A 17,365-nucleotide genomic window follows, 5' to 3' on the forward strand; every position below is an offset into this window, starting at 1 on the left:
GCAACCAAGCAGCACACAATTTGATGCAAGCAACACGGGTTTAGGGTAAGTACTTCACAAAATCCATCCTTGAAGATATTCAAAAGCTATCTGGACGTGGTCCACAGACACGGATATCAAGGACCAGTCATCTTTAATATCTTTATCAATGACACAGAGTGGCATCAACTGCACCTTCAGCAAGTTTGTAGATGACACAAAGCTGAGCTGTGCAGGTGACACATCAGAAGGACAGGATGCCATCCAGAAGACCTGGGCAAATTCAAGAAGTGGGCCCATGAGAACCTCATCAAGTTCAACAGGTCCAAGCGCAAGGTGCTGCACCCAGGTCAGGGCAGTCCCAGATACAAGTACAGGCTGGGAGAGGTCCTTGAGAGCAGCCCTGCAGAGGAGGACTTGGGTGGATAAAAAGCTGGACATGAGCCACCAGTGTGTGCTTACAGCCCAGAAGGCCAAATGCACCCTGGGCTGCATTGACAGCTGAGTGGCCAGCAGGTCAAAGGAGGTGATTCTCCACCCTTACACTGCCCTTGTGAGACACCACCTAAAGCACTGCATCCAGCTCTGGAGTTCTCAGCAAAGAAGGACATTGACCTGCTAGAGCCGGTCCAGAGAAAGGCCACAAAGATGATCTCTCAATGAGACATCCTACAAAGGCAGGCTGAGAAAATTGGGGTTGTTCAGCCTGAAGAAGACTCCAGGGAGGCCTCACTGAGGCTTTTCAGTACCTAAAGGGGACTTGAAAAAGAGGAAGAACAACTTTCTACACAGGTAGATAGTGACAGGACAAGGGGGAACAGTTTCAAACTAAAAGAGGAGAAATTTACATTAGACATTAGTAAGGAATTCTTTTCTCAGAGGGTGGTGAGGCACTGAACAGGTGACCCAGAAGTGGTAGATGCCCCATCCCTGGAAGTGTTTGAGGCCAGCTTGGATGGGCCCTGAGCAACCTGATCTAGTTAGCAGGTGGCATCCCTGCCCATGCCTGGGGGGTTGGAACTGGATGAGCTCTAAGGTCCCTTCCAACTCAAACCTTCTGTGATATGGTCCTGGGCAACCAGCTCCAGGTGGCCCTGCCCTAACAGGGGTTGAACCTCCAGAGGTCTTTCCCACTTCAACCATTCTGTGATTAACACAATGGCTGTAATAAGTCACAGGCAGCTCCCCCAGATTCTCCAAGGATCTTCCAGGGACCTCTCATCTTCAGGAACCCAAGGGGTCCTGGCACCTTGTCTTAGGGAAGGTCTGTGGCCTGTCCTTCATCTTGTGAAGCAGATTTGTAAGTATCTACCTGCTGACAAAAAATAAAGTTCAGTTTTCTCCCACACTTTCTAAACTGAGGTATGGACAGAGACTTCACGGGAGACTTTTCACTTCCACACATCTCCCCAGTGTACAGGAGTATTATGACAGCTGACAAGCAAAGCAGATGCCTTTGCAGCAGTAGAGACTACCTTGGTTTCTGGTAAGACACTACAGGAAAAAGGTAGCTGACCAGTTGGGACAGATTCTGGGAGGGGAAAAAAGTCTCCTGTATTTTCATAAAAGGGACAGACTTACACTTTGTTCACTAAGTGAATAAGCAAGCAACTTTTTGGGCTTGACATGTGACTCTAGACACAGAAGCAGCTCTTGGCAAGTACAAAAGCCATCTACTTCCCCCGACACCCCTTCTTCAGGAGGGAAGTGCCTCTGCAGCAGGAAGAGTTCACTCTTGTACAGAAAGAAAAAGCTGAAGTAGACAAATAAACTACCAGTGTCACTGAGCTAAAGCTGCCTTTCAGCAGGAACCTGTCCTCCTTTTACCCTTTATCAATTGCATGAGCCCAAGAAAACTAGGCTCAAGTTAAGTCATTGAATCCCCTTCTCCAACTCCTCAATTTATTTTTCATCCATTCCAGTGCAGTTTCCTTTACTCCTCCAGCAACTCTCTCTAGAGCATGCTCTCAGGTTCCCCTAGCAAAGCTCCTCAGTCCAGAGGAATGCTGACACAAAAGCTTCCAAACACATGTCAGTTCATCTACAGATGTCAGCTTGCCCTTCAGTAGCACTGGGAGAGTCACTTCTGCACTCAGGGCACAGTAATTTTTAGCACAACCACACAAATTTCCTCACAAATAGTCAGAGGACAGTAATCTCCAGGTGGGCTTCCACAAAGGATGCACACAACACCAAGAGGAGTGACATTTTTAGAAGCACTGCTAATTTTACCACACACAGGTTACTGGTTGTATGGTTAAGGTGCACTCCTGCTGTAGCCTGGCACCTTATTCAGCTATCCATGATAAAGATCAGCTGTTTGCTTAGCAATAATGGCAAACCACCAGTTTTTTTCCCTTCTTAGGACTTGACTAAGTAAGTTTACGATTTTGACTTCTGCTGTCAAACAAGTGTAATTGCATAAAATTTTAAGTACAATTTCTCAAACACGGCCAACTGCAAGTAGCAAGCTGTATAGAAATCCTATTAACATTTTTGCTCTTGGCTTATCTGAGAGCATACTGTGAAGTATCTGTGAAACTGTAAAACTCTGCCTAGTCAGCAGCAGCAGTGCACTAGTATGGTAAATACACAGACATATATGCCCCAGAAATGTCTCAGGTCATAAGAACCTGCTCCTGATCCCTCTTCTTCAACCAGTCAATTTACACCTTTAAACCAGTAATGGGTTATGCTACAAACCCTTCAGAGAACCAGGCTGACCACAAGGTACCTAAAAGCTGGCAGTAGACACCAAGCCAGTTACAGCTTTTCCAAGCAGCTAAGCCCAAAATGAAGACAAGCCCTGATTATGCATCTAGATTTCTCACACTGCAGCATTTCAGTGCGCCCTCCCAAACTTAAGAAAGTAAGACCTAACAAAGGAGTGTTAATGGCACACCACCAGATTGCTGGTATGAAGTACCTGTGCAGCAGTTCACTATTACTGGGAATCTCTCACTTGAAAACCCAGAATAAGTTGTTTTGTTTTCCCTGCAGCATCAAACGAGATACATTACCTACTCCTTTATAGTCCAGCACTTTACCAGTCACGCACTCAACTGTGTGGTGCTTGAAGTGTCCTGTTCCAGATGGAGTGTGGCTGCTGCTTGCCCATACTGCTAAATTCCATATCCAGCTGGGCAGCACCAATTCCTACAGCGCTTCCAAACTGATTCAGAGCAATAGCTATCACTACTTAAAGGATCTTGGACACATCCTGCCAGGGCTGCAAATTGGACAAACTCAGGACGTCAGCTTGAATACTTCTGCACTGCTCTTAATCTCATTTAAGAGATGAGGGAGAATCCTGCAACTGTGCATGCAGCAACCAGCAGCAATTCATTAACAAACCAACTGCAATGACCAGCTTTTTTTCCTAATATAATGCAGATAATGCACCTACCTTTAGAATATTATGACCACTGAAGTTGCCATTATATTAGTAAGTACTCTGAGATTTTATCCGATTGATATGTCCTTGACTGACTTTTAATGCTGCTTGAGCAGAGTAAATCCTGTTAAGAGACATTTGCCCCTACTCCAAGTCACACTAGGACAGTAAATTAAATGAAACTGTTAGCCTAGAGAGATACTGCTGTCACATAAATCAACAGACAATCATAAAACACTGATCACTCCAAAAGCTGAAGGTGGCAAAGAAAAGGGTCAAGAAAGCTTGTCCAGTGATGATTCCACAAAACGATATAAAGTTTTAAAGGACTTCCAGGCCCAAGAAAACTTGAGCATACCCAGTTCCATCAGATCAGACTTTGGACAGAGATGCCACTTTTTGCTGCTGGGTGACATTACAGGCAACATGTATTTCCTTTTTTAACAACCTATGCAGGTTCAGATCCCAAAAGTACTAATCTCTCAAGATCTCCAAGCAATATTAATATATTTATGCACAATCTAGTTGTGTCCCAGTCCATTCTACCAAAAGGGAAGTTTTCCTAAATATCAGCATGCTTGGATAAGCATCCAGGTTCCTCATTTATATTTTGCAACAAAGTAAGTCAAATGAATTTAACCACTCATTTTACTGAAATATATGATAGTGAACAAAACTGGAAAGACCTATCTAATGAACACAAAGGCAGGCATTTTTCCTGATTCTGGTGCAGATGACACAATGGAAACTACAGCGGGAAGAAAGAAGTGCAGGTTTGAAGGACCAAATTTTGAGGTATTTTGAGGTTCATCTCCAAAAGAGAGGAGGGGGAGGGAAGCGGTGTTTTTTAGTTTTATGTGGTTTTGGTAGTTTGTGGTTTTTTTGTGTTGGGGCTTGTGGTTGGGTAATTTTTGGTAAAGAAAGCACGCCTCCACTGATTTTAGAGAGTAGCTGCTCCAGAACTGCACTGTTCCACAAGTTGCCTCCTCCCAGTGTTTGACCTGGAACAGAACATCAGTGCGAACTCCAAGAATAAAGCTTTACACTGCTAAGTGAAGTCTAAGTTTAGCATCACTCCCTATTGCACAAGCTAATCCACCACACAGCCTGTTTCACCACTGTAAATGTCAAGCAAAAAAATACATATATTCATAGGCATTCTGAGTACTGGTCATGCTCTAGTTTAATGGATCCGTTCTGTTTAACAGATTAATCTGGTAAACTTTTCAAACTTTATGGTTAAGGACTGCTCTAGCTGGTACCCAGTAGGTTATTGTTACATCAGGTTTGGCACACTACAGCTCGGCCATCAGCACAAAAAAAACATTCCGAATAACTCAGAGCTTCAAGAGCTATGAATAATGCAACCCACAGTTTTTCATTCTGGTAAAAACTGTATCAGGATGTTGAAGAGGTGAAAGTCGAAACACTGCCGTGCGTACTGCTAGTCCTCAGTTGTCAATCCACAAGTGTGTCCTGTAGCAGGGAGCTGTGATACAGCATTATTACTAAGAAGCCATCACATCCCTCAGAAATGCTGCTGGCACCACCTTGCATGAAGGGAAAACAAGGCCTCTCCAGTAACATTACCTTGGAGCAGGAAAACTAGAGAAGTTACTTTATTTGACACTAGCTCTATCCTTAATTTATCAGTTTTCCCTCCGAAAAATATTTAAAAGTTTTCTCAGCTCCTCTCAACAACACACAGAGGTCTTGCTTTGACTTTTGTATCCCTCTTCTCATATTCTCACTTTCTCAAAAGATGCTTTTTAATAGGAAGATACTCTTCAATGGGGATGGGAGGGAAGTACACTTATGGGATTCACCAAGGTGAAGTTTTGCTCTTGAATTGTAAATAAGAAACAGAAGCATATTAAAGACTTCACACATCAGTGTGCTAAAACAGAATAAGAAGACTGTCCATTCACTCCAGTAAGGCTCTCCCTGTTGCCATTTATCCCAAAAACACTTCCTCACCACAGCAGGAAGTACTCAGCAGGTTGCTCTGCTGACTCCATTAACACTCAAGTTGTTTTCCTTCTTATACAATCTCGAAAAATCTGTCATGCCAAAAAATCTGCACAGTGACAGGCACAGAAGCCAATCGAAACCACTCAGCTTCAAAGCATCAACTCCAACAGGTTTGACTTGGTACCATTCAGAAATATGCAGAAACTAATTCTCCCTGCTCATCACTGCTCATGGACCATAGTACTCATGTTCATCTACAATTCACACTCAAAGAAAGCAAAGCAGGGTGCCCCAAATACCCTTTAAGGGTGGTGTAAACTTTCCCAGTTAAAGATTTGGTCAGTATCTGTGTTTTACCATAGAATGGTTGGGGTTGGAAGGGAGCTTTAAAGGTCATCTCGTTCCAGTTCCCCTGCTAGGGACATCTTCAACTAGATCAGGTTGCTCGAAGCCCTGTCCAATGCTTCCATTGGACCTTCCAAATGTCCAGTGGACCACCTAAAACCTCCAATATTTTGAGGAATCAGGCATCCACCACCTCTCTGGGCAACCTGTTCCAGTGTTTCACCACCCTCAATGTAAAAAATTTCTCTATATCTAGTCTGAATCTACCCTCCTCCAGCTTAAAACCATTACCCCTTGTCCTATCACAACAGGCCCTGCTAAAAAGTCTGTCCCCATCTTTTTATAAGCCCCCTTTAACTACTGAAAGGCTGCAATAAGATTTCCCTGAAGCCTTCTTTTCTCCAGGCTGAACAACCTCATCTCTCTCAGCCTTTCCTCATACAATAGGTGTTCCATCCCTCCAATGATTTTCATGGCTCTCCTTTGAACCTGCTTCAACAGGCCCAAGTTTTTCCTGTTCTAGGGACCACAGAACGGGACACAATACTCCAGGTGGGATCCCATGAGATCCAAGAAGATCCCTGACCTGTTGGCCACTATTGCTTTTGATGAGGACCAGGATGTGTTACCGCTTTCTGGGCTGGAAGTGCGCACTGTTGACCCATGTCCAGCTTTTCATCCACCAGCACCAGTCCAAGTTCTTCTCTACAGGGCTGCTCTCAATCCCTTCATTCCCCCAGCCTGTACTGACACTGCAGGTTGCCTTAACCCAGAATAATTTATAGGAACAAATTACACACTTAAGAGTGTGAACAACTTGCAGCTCAGAAGTTGGTGTTTTAAGCAATGCACCAAGAGGGGTGTATTAGAAGGGGTGCAGAAGGCTCACCTACCATTGCAGCTGTGCTCTGAGAGCACCAACCACCTTTCCAGTAGGATTGCTGGACTGTTAAAACCAAGTCCTCAAAACCACATTTGAACATAAACAAGTACCCCCATACATACACCATAAAAACCATGCAACTCCTGCATCTTTACAGAAGTGCTCTGTATTGTCCAACCAACCCAATCAGTGGGCAGTTGGTGCAGCCCTGCACCAACATACAATACATGCAGCCCTGCACACCTGCAGTACATGCAGCAGCTCTCTGGTACTTGTTAGGTGCCTGGTGAGCTGCTGGCTTTTTCGTCCTTTGATATTAAACATAGTTAAACAAGTTTATATTGAACAGCAGCACCGATTGCTGGAACTGAGTAATCAAGAATGCACTTGCAGTAGACTGATTTCTTTGGAAAAAGTCAACTGTTGGAGACACCACAGTCCAAAACCGATTCTTCCCCCTACAATATTTAGAGATTCCTCCAGAAAACCAAAAACAACTAAGTTGACTGAGTATTTAAAGATTAACCTGAAGGACAGGAAAGCAAGATTTGTTTGCATCTAAAAACCAAGGCTATATTCAAAAAGAGACATTCAGCCACTGAATTTTACTTTTCCAAAGAAGTGTACTACTACCTGCTTAGTGTTCACACTAGTTCTGCTACATAAAGTGTTAATGAGATCGATGTACAAAGCTCAAGCAGCAGTTGACAAAGTACAGACAGGTGTCTCTGTTGTACCTCAGCATTTACTACAAGTGCACTAAGAAATTCAAATGTATTTTAGGGAAGGTTAGTATTTAAGACTGATTGCTATAAACAGTTATTTAAATGGTAGCAGTGACTGTTTATTCCTTCATCAGAATTTTCAGACAAGGAGATTTAGAGTGGGTGTCTAAAACACACCTTTACTGCAGTTAAGGACTGCTTTATTGGAGAAAATAACAGTAATATTTCAGCGTCTTCCCCTCCTTCCAAATTACTGCACTTAAATCATATGACAGTAGCAGTCAGCTAGAAGTGCAGTAGAGCTTTTGGCAGTTAAACTACATAAACAACTTCTATGACACACAGGATCCCCCCAACACATCCTAATCTGGTTTTGGGATACATCCCCCCAGCCCAAGCTTGGGGCTGAGGTCCCCACACACCCTGGACCAGGAGCTGGTGTGAAAAGATAGTGTGCAGGGATCCAACTGTGGCCTGAGACCTGGAAGAAGTAGGGAGCCAGACCCACAATGTGCTCAGTCTTGCTCAACAAGAAGATCAGGGATGAACACCTGCTTGGCAAGCAGCAGCACAACACCATTTCAGACAATGGCAAGCTGGGGTTGTGGCCTTCTCCAGACAGTTCTCTTTGGGGTCCTCTGCAGGAGGTTCTGTTCCCTGTTCCTTCAAGTGTCTCCAGAGATGGTGACAGGCCACATGGCAATGCTCTGAACACAGCAGGTGGACCCACCCCTTTCTTGAAGGCCCATACAGACATACTTGGGATACCAGAGCTGCAGAGCACCTGAAGAGTCTGCCCAGGCAGCAGACACAAAGGCTTGTCACAACTCAGAGCACAAGAAGGTAAAACATAACTCCCACACAGGCACCAGAGCAGTCTTAAGAGAAAGACAAGAAGTCATTTCAGGTCTTTCCTTTTGCTCCAGAACAAACTCGCTGTTAAAAAAACAGTTTTGGAGCACAACACTGCAAATAGCTTGTTGAGGAGATGAAGCAGAGCATGAATGGTGCTTTTCAGAGCTCATAGCTCCAAGCAAAGCACACTGCAGTAAAACAGCCTGTTTTCCTTCTGCCAAGACTGTGACATCTGGCAACAGGAAAGTCAATATTTAAAGCAGGCTCCATTCCTACCCCATGCCTAGGCTGGTACTACTTCTGATGCTCCTCATCCCTGAATGCACGTCAGCTGCTCAGCAAAACCTCTTCAGGGACTGCCTGGCGCAGATTTTTTTGGTGCTATGGAAACAGCCTGCACAGCGCGTGTGATCCGCTCACGCACACTGAGGCCTGTCTGTGTGCAGGCACAGAACTAACCTCTGCCAGCAGTCATCAAAGCACACCGAGCAGTCAGCAAGTCAAAAACAGTGATTGATCTGGGGGCTTTCTGCTCCGCCTTCAGCCTGCTTCTCAAGACTCCTCAGATGTAGGCAAAACACTTCTGAGATGTGCTGAAGGGACTTCTCTTCTGCAGAACAATACAGACACTAGAGAGAAAGGTGCACTCCAGCCAGTGTGAGCTGTGCCCATTTCATAACCCTGACCCTTCATTTGAGTAGGAAGTACTGGTTCCCACTTAAAGGACAGCTGCTTTAAAGATGCTTATAGACAAGTCCTTGCACAGTTCCATTCCCAGGAACCTGTGTGAGGAAAAGCAAGGGACACATCAGGACTCCGATACACTCTGCAGAGACTACAAGGTATCAGAAGATGCAAGTTCAGTGAAATTGCCTTCTTCAAAGGCAGCCCGTCCTGGCAGCAGCTGCAAATGTCCAATACTGTATGTTATTCCCAGGGACTGGATTGCTGTAGAACACTGCAATGAACATCAGACAGAGATGACTCGAGTGGAAGCATAAGGGGAGTTTCTTTCAAATTCTGCTATCCTGATCAAATTAACCAAGACTTTCTAATGTCATGATGTGATACACATTTAGGCAGAGAACAGAGAGGTAAGTAGGATCACTTCTTGCTCATCTTGGGACCCCTGCTAATAGTTTAATTAGAGTACTTTAGGCAAAAAGCAAACAATGCCAAACAGACACAAGCAACATTCCCAATGCTACACAGCTTTGCCAGCCTAAAGAGCAGTTAAGAAACATTACTTACACAGCTTTGTTTTCAACCTTTTTGAGGTTTTTCTCATGAACCAACATCACAGCCAAGCATGGGCTCTAATCCTAGCAAAGCACAGGAGGAGCACCTGTCTGAAAACACCAACTCCAGCCCAGGTCGCCTCCCTTGGCACATCTTTTCATCTCTATCCAAGGGTTAGGGGGTTCTGATGAAGCGCCACTTCCCTCTAGCTGCTAGACAAGGGAAAGCAAAACAGGAAAAATACCTGCTGTTCTGCCTCTGCTTGCCTCACCCACCACCCCAAGCAAGCTGCAGGTGCTCCCCAGCCTCTTTGTTACTCCACAGTACAACACTGCCATTGCTAGTGACAGGACATAAGCTTTGAGCCGAGCTTGCAAGGCCCCAGGACTAGAGACTTGTCAGGCTTGCTCTGTCTCAACCCTTCTTGATTTGCCTGCAGCTTTGTTTTACTTGGCCTGTCTCCGAGCAGAGACACAGGGTGTGAGAATACAGGCATGGTACAAGTAAGAGGGCACAGGGCTGACAATGGAGATCCCACAGCTGTAAGAAAGTCACCAGTGGAGATGTGCAGTTGGACAAAACTATCTTATAACATAGATAACAGAGAGCAAAGGAATATCTAACATATATAAAAGGCACTTTATATAATAGATTTGGATGTAACATGGAGCTTGCAAAGCAATGAAAGAAAGATCTGTAAAAACTAAACAGAACAGAAGGATTCCAGTGGATCCCACAGTGAGGAAGAAACCACCAATATCCTACTCCTCCCAGAAATGGAGTCACAATATGACAACTTGCTCTAATAACCCTGCCACCACCAAAATGATACTAACAGCCCCAGAAGCCAGGGGAAGGATGAGTAAGACACCAAGAAAAAGGTATAGAAACTAAGTTTGTATGTTACCTTTATTATTACTACAGCTTCATCTGCATAATAGTCTTTCTAAACTAATTCTTTAAGTAGATTGTTAACATTTCAATTACACAATAAACAGGTTTTCTTTCCATGTACTCACACAAAGTGTGCTTCCTCTTTATCTATGAAGTTTTCAAGCACAGCACACATTTGTTGTTCTGCTGGGAGGCTACCAGCAGGAGAGGGGCAGTTCAGAAGCCTGTCACTCCAAACCACATGTGGCACAGCACATTCCTATAGACCTCAGTTCTAGAGAAAAGGGAGCATTCCAGGCTTGGCCAAGGCAGCATCTGCTGGGCCACTCCACTGTCAGTCAGTATCCAAGGACACTTATTGCTCTCATACCCTGGAATAGAGAAGTCAGCTTGCAAAACAGGAAAGCTGCCTCTTTCAGTGACAGTATTCACACCACAACAGAACTGCTGCTTTCCCTCTAGATAGCATCAATCCACCCCTTTCTGCTCAGAAGCAAGTAACAGCACAATGAGCATTTTTCCACACACCAGCATTTGCTGGCAGCCAGTGCTGTGCTGCTCCCCCCAGCACACCCAGGGACAAGTGGCTGCAGACTCATGCAGCTGACTGCCACCACTTGTACTTGCACTAGCAGAAAATCCATACAGCCATCTACACCTCTGCCAGAAATAAGTGTTCTCATAGCAGGGCAAGGATGCTCCAGACCAGTTAGCCTGGCTCATGGTATCATCCTGCCAAATGGCCAAAGCCAACACACAGCTACATATTCTTTCACTTCTGCTCCTTTAACCAGAGGAAGAGGAGGAAGACGAGTAAGAAGAAATGGCGGGAGTGACACTGAACCTTCAGAAGAGATCCAGATTAGAAAGTTCTGGGTAGCTGGTCTGTTACTGCAGCCCTTTTCAAAAGAGAAGGCTTTCAGTAGAAAGCCTGTCTTCTAACACAAGGTTTTTGAGTGAAGGTTCCAAATCACTCCGGCTAACACACCCAAATAAGAGCAATTTTGAAGACAGTCACTACATTTAACAGGAGAGAAAGCTGTCCCTCTGGAGACTTAAATTGAAGCTGACACAAAGTGACAGTGTTGGCTGAACAAGTGCATTTCAATTTAGTACTTAATCTCACTTAATGCTTGCTTTCCCTTTCAGTCACCCTTTGTTTGACATTTTTCTGCTTACTCACTGCAGGATATCCAAAGAACAAGGGTAAACACCTCCCTTCCTCCACACAGCAAATCTCAAATCAGAAGTGCCCATATTACAAAGGCTCCAGTGGAGGCAAGAGCAGGGTCATCATCCTCCTACCTGGAGGTGAACATCTCGTAAAAGCACAAAAACCCCACACTCACCAGGTGTCTGCGGTACAGGTCTCAGCAAATGACACTGCTGCTCTCTCCTATTAAACTAAGAAGGGAGGAGTTTGGGTTATTTTCTTTTGAAAATTGGTCAAGAAAACATTGGCTTTCAAGAAGACTCCCTGCACTGTGTCTGCTGCCATGGAAACGTCACTTTTTGAAGAGATACAGCACATAACCTCCCTTACCTGCAGCAATGTCCAGCACCCTCAGGAATCAGCAATCCACAGACAGCTCTCTGATATTACACGGAAACTCTAGTCCCTCATCCTCCTGCAAGACTTCTCGGTACCAGCTGAGGGACTCCCTGCCAATAAAAACTGCCAGGACACCTTCCTGTTAAAGGAGCAAATAGTTGTGAAGAAAGAGGACAAAGCCTCCCCAGCCTTTACAACATTCAGGTCAGCCAAAGCAGCTTTTGGGATGTCCTCACCCAGCAGGGTCAGTGCATGGCAGAAAGCATCAGAAGCCCCAACACTCACTTCCGTCATCACCCAGCTCCTTCTGGGACTATACTAACAGCTGGCTCACAAAGCAGAGGTTGTTAGTCAAAGGCTCCTGTATTCAGCAGCTGTAGAAGACAAGAGGAAAAAATGTACATACAAGATAGACAGGAGCATGAATAGAGATACGAATGAGATAAAAATGAATAGAGATAACATTCCCAAGGCAGAGTAGTGCACTGTGTGGTTACTGACAGCCCCTGCAGATGGAAGGGGCTGTGCTCTGCAGCCTCCAGGCACAGCTCACAGCAGCTCAATAGCACTCGTGCCCAGGCCAGGAGAGGTGTTAACATATGGCAGCCAACTGTCAGCCATGAAAACCAGCTGTTCCCACTTTACCCACAAAGCACACAGATCAAGCAGAGCAAGGTGCTTGCTCAGCCTGCACCAGCACAGTCTCACACCAAAGCCAAGGTGCGGTGCTTTATTTCAGGCCAGCAACGTCAGCCTGAGCCTCCAAGGCCTCCCATTGCTTTGGAGGGCATTTGCAGTGGGAGAAAGAGGAACCCATGGGCTGCTTCTAAGTATGGGAAACTGGAACAAAAAGGAATTGCATCAGTTTCATGTCGGATTTTAAAAGCCCCGAGCAGTTACAGCTTGACCTCATTGGAGGATCAAAGAACATAGATCCTTAGCTAAGCTTTCCCTGCGCCAAAATGTCCGAGAGCAGACCTTACTCTGGCTGAGTGAAAGACTGTACTGACTGCTTGTGACAGTGTTCATTGTAGGGAACAGGGAAAAACATCCATGCATACCACAAGCCACAGATTCCTTCCACAGTTGGGCCACTGGGCTGGCCCCCTCCTCCATATCCTACTGAAGTGGGTGTGAGCAAGAATGAAGAGTTCAAGTTACCCTTCAATGCTCAAGCACTGCAGGGAGGCAGAACAGCTGACACTGCTCCAGCCTCCAGCTGCCCACCCAACAGTTGTGCATCAGCTGCTCCAGCATCCCTCCAACACAGCGCACAGATCCCCCACATTTCCATACCTCATTCATGCACTGGCTGAGAGAGGAATAACTGACATTATGCCACCCCATCAAGTCAGGACCCTCAGCCTGAGTCAGAACAAGATTTCAACCCCCCCAATACAGTTTTTCATGCAAAAGAAATGAGGGCATGCTGCTGTTCAAGGGACCTACTCGTGTAAGTCTTCTGATATTTTTGTCATCTTCAAGTCACCATTACAGACACTCAGCTCAGTGAAATTATTCTTCCTTTGCAGTTCCCACAACAGCTGTCCACTTGTATTTACTTACAAGTGTTTGATTTCACAATTGCACATTAAGTGAAAAAAAAAAATCATACCTACAGTACTGCAAGTACCTAGTGATAAGAAAACAAATAAAGCAGTAGGAAAAGGTGCAGCTTTGTCCAATGGGACAATGGGGGAAATGTTATCCTACTGCCAGCAACAAGTTCTTTCTGCACAAAAAAATAACATTAAAGTCCATTCTGTCAGCCCCAAAAAGTGCAAGTCAAGGCTCTAGGAAAAGAAAGGCTTACATAGTCTCTCAAGAAATCAAATGTAGTGTTTTGGGACTCCTTTTAAGTGCCACAAAAGCCTGAAGATTTTGAAAGACACCAGGTTACATAAGTGAAGTGTTGCTGAAGCATAAGAGGAACACCTGAACAAAACATCAGAGATGGATCATTACTATATAACTGTGCTGTGGTGCATGTGCTCGTGAGACTGCTCACTGGCACAATCCACTGTAGGGGCAGCTTCATCCATATTCTTCCACTGGTAAACTGTATGAGCACTAACAGTAACAGTGGCAAGCCAGAGAGAGACTCTTCTTGCAAGCATAATCAGGTGTAGTTGTGGTTTCACTTTTTTTGGGGGGGAGGGAGGAGGGGAGTAGGGAGGCAGAGGGGACAGCAGCATCTTTGTGAAAGCACAACTGCAGTTATTAATCTGTTCAGCATCTAAGTCCATACAGTGAATCAGATTTTTGTTCATGACAAGTTAAAGCAAAGCAACAGAACAAGGGACTCCTCATCTCAGGATAGTATTATATCCATTTGGCTTGAGCCAACACTACTGCTTTGGCACCTGTAATCACAGAGCAAGAGGCTCCGAGCCTTTGGAGTGCACCGAGAATCACACGGAGCCACAGAGCCAGTCCAAATATCCCTTTGCTGAAAACAAAGACATTTCACGTGAAAAGTTGCTCGCTCAGTGGCTCTGATCCTGCTGGTGGTAGGCTAGGAACAACTTTTTAAGGACTGCTGCCAAACCTGACTGCTCGAGAGAGGAGAGACTTCAGCACATTCTACACCTGGAACATTAGCCTTGTCTAGTTTGGCTGCAGTCTTAACCATAATCTAGATTTTCTTCCTACCTCCTAACTTTTGCTGTCTGAGAAAGCTGTCATCTTAACAACAGAATGTGCAACCTCTGACTTGCAATTTTAAGCAACTTAATTTCTGATTAAAAGAGGCAATCCAAGCCAGCCCCAGAGACAGGACCTGGCAGCCTGGACTTTAACCACATACATTGGCTTTAGTGAGTAATAATATTGTATCATCGAGCAGAGTTGCCAATGCAAGCACTCCAGTTTGCCAAGGAAAGTGGTCTTTGAAGTCTAACTGGCAAGGTATTAGAAGCCATTAATTAACTGGCACAAGTATGTTGACTATCCTAGATTTTCCCATTGGACCTGCATATCTCCCCCTCAGCATGAACAGAAAACAGCATAATCACTCCAAAAAGAAGGCAGAAGAAGGTATTGCACCATGTTTGCTCTGTAACAGTCCCTTACATCACACTAGGTACACTATTCCGATAAACATCCTGAAGTGCAATACCCTCTTTGTAGGAAGTCATTTATAACAAAAGTGAGTAAAATAACAAAACAAACCTCTAGTAAGTGTCAGGACTGTCACTACAGTTTTTCAAAAGTTCATGTTATTTTACCCTCTTTTTCCATCAGAAGTTGTTCAAGACCCTGCAGTTGCAATAAGGACCTTTGCTTTTTTATAGATGAGCCTCAAGAATTTTGGGACAAATATTGACATCGGTTTTAATGCTCCTGCAGTCGGAATTAAAATTCTGATCGGACTGACAGTTGTGCTATTTTCTGGCACAATACTGTTTGTTAGTACCTAAAACCAGGGTTTGGTGGTTGTTTTCTTTCCTTTTTTTTTTTTGTCGTTGATTGGTTTGGGTTTTTTTTTTTATTTAATAGACACAGGACTTCAAAATGGTTGAAGGAAACTCCCTGAGGAGGTTCAGCCCCTCACCAGATTATACCTTCTGGTCAGGCAAAGATGCCTTGACCTTTTCTCTAGGTACAGAGAAACTCAGAAGTCATTGTTAATTGTACAAGTATACTATACAAGTCTCGAAACACTTAACTGTGTGTTTTGGCTGTGTGTAACTGGGAGCAAATCAAGGCTGGTGCCCAGACCAGCTCACCTGGCAGAGCACAGAGCTTGACCGTGGCAGAGTCAGGGGTACATTCCCAGAAGCTCGAGCCCCTCCAACACTTCAGCCGCCACAACTGCACGCTTCCTGCCATCCCCAGCATGACAAGCAGGAAAACCCTGAATGAAATCAGCCCAAGGGCACAGACACAGAGCTAACCAAGCAGCCCTGCCAGCTTACTGCAGGTAACTTAGTGACCCCAGCCTGCCTTACTTCGTCTAGTGGAAAGCAGCTGGCGTGTAGTTCAGTACCACACCATATAAAAGGTTCCAACTGATCTATGAATGGGTTAGATAAATGTAATACACCTCTGTGGGATAAGCTTATACAGCAAGAGAACGTGCTTTGCCAGCCTTCGGGTCAGTTTTCATCAGAGCACCAACTGCTCTCTTTGACAAGCAGTCCCAAGGTTTTTGGCTTTCAATAAACCATAAAGTTTTAGGAAGAGTGTTGCAACCATGGCAGGTAGGACAACAGTCTTCCCAGGCAAAATGCACACCAGTGAAGCGTCACAGAGGCGCCAGCCCTGCTGCCGCTCAGGGGCCGAGAGGCAGCTGCCCAAACGGAGCTGCCAGCTGCGGGGCAACCCTGGGCTGGAGAGAATTAAAAGGGAACAAACCCTGCGAACAGCGCTGGTCAATCAAAAGTTGCACACTCGTAAAATGGAAGAGCTTTACTTTTACCGCAGGGCGCAAGCAGAAAGTTTATTCTGCCCACGAAGCGCCGCGGGAAGGCCGGGATGCGCTGCCCGTGCATCCGCGCCTGGGGGGCCCGGCAGCCGCCCCGTGCTCCGCCGCCCGGCCCCGGTTCCGCCTTTCCCGAGCCGACGGCCGGCGCAGCCTTGCCCAGGCCGGGGCGAGCCTCTTCCGCACCGCCCCGACGCCCAGCGCTGCCCGGCCCGGCAGGGCAGGGCTGGGCAGGGCAGGGCAGGTCCGGGCCGAGCAGCCAAGGGCTGCGAGAGCCACCGCCGTCCCCGCCGCCCCAGCGCCAACGCCAGCACCGCCACCCGCCCGGGGCGCAGCGGCAGCGCCCACCCCCCGCTCTACCTTGGTCCCTCGGGGGCTCCATGGCGGCCCCGCGCCCGTCCCGGTGCCCGTCGCGGCTGCCCCGGCCCGGCTCGGCTCGACGCCCGCCCCCGCCGGCGCCTGGCTGGCAGCGGAGGCGCCGCCCGTGCCCGCGGGGCGGGGCCGCCGCCCGTCACTCAGCGGCGCGTCCCGCCCAGGTGAGCGAGCACCGCCGGCCCCGGCCCGCGCAGGTGAGCAGCCGCCGAGCCTGCCCCTCGGTCAGCCCCTCACCGCCTGTATCCTGGCTCCCGGGCAGCGCCAGGGTCTGCAGTGCTGCTGCACCTCGGAGCTGCGTGCCCCAGGCCGGTGCTGCCTTGTGCTGGCTGACATCTCCTGGCACCGGCTCGGTGCGGAGACGCACAACCAACCTGCTGCCCGCAGCTGGTGCGACGGGCAGGAGGAAGCTACCGCCGAAGAGATCCAGCTCACAGAATCAGTTAGGTTGGAAAAGACCTCTGAGATCATCCAGTCCAACCTATGACCAAACACCAGCTTGTCAACTAGACCATAGCACTAAGTGCCAAATCCCGTCTTTACTTAAACACCCGCAGGGACGCTGACTCCGCCACCCCCCTGGGCAGCCCATTCTCATGTCTAATCACCATTTCAGCGAAAAAGTTCTTCCTAATGTCCAACCTAAACCACCCTTAGCAGAGCTTAAGACTGTCTTCTCTTGTCCTGTTACTGGTTGCCTGGGACAAGAGGCAGATCTCCACCTGGCTACAAC

General features: G+C 46.6%; 1 protein-coding gene across 1 annotated transcript in view; it reads right to left on the minus strand.

Annotated features, from left to right (window-relative positions):
* LOC309571226 (tumor protein D52-like) overlaps positions 1-16,701 on the minus strand; it is a gene marked incomplete at its 5' end in the record, with an annotated part of 126,920 nt that extends 110,219 nt beyond the window's left edge. The window contains one exon of the mRNA XM_082278534.1: positions 16,621-16,701. Coding sequence (XP_082134660.1) covers positions 16,621-16,642 — 22 coding nt within the window. The remainder of the gene's footprint in view (positions 1-16,620) is intronic.
* Positions 16,702-17,365: the final 664 nt, after the last annotated feature.

Source organism: Coloeus monedula (assembly GCF_965178545.1).
Source record: "Coloeus monedula genome assembly, chromosome: 1".
NCBI lineage: Eukaryota > Metazoa > Chordata > Aves > Passeriformes > Corvidae > Coloeus > Coloeus monedula.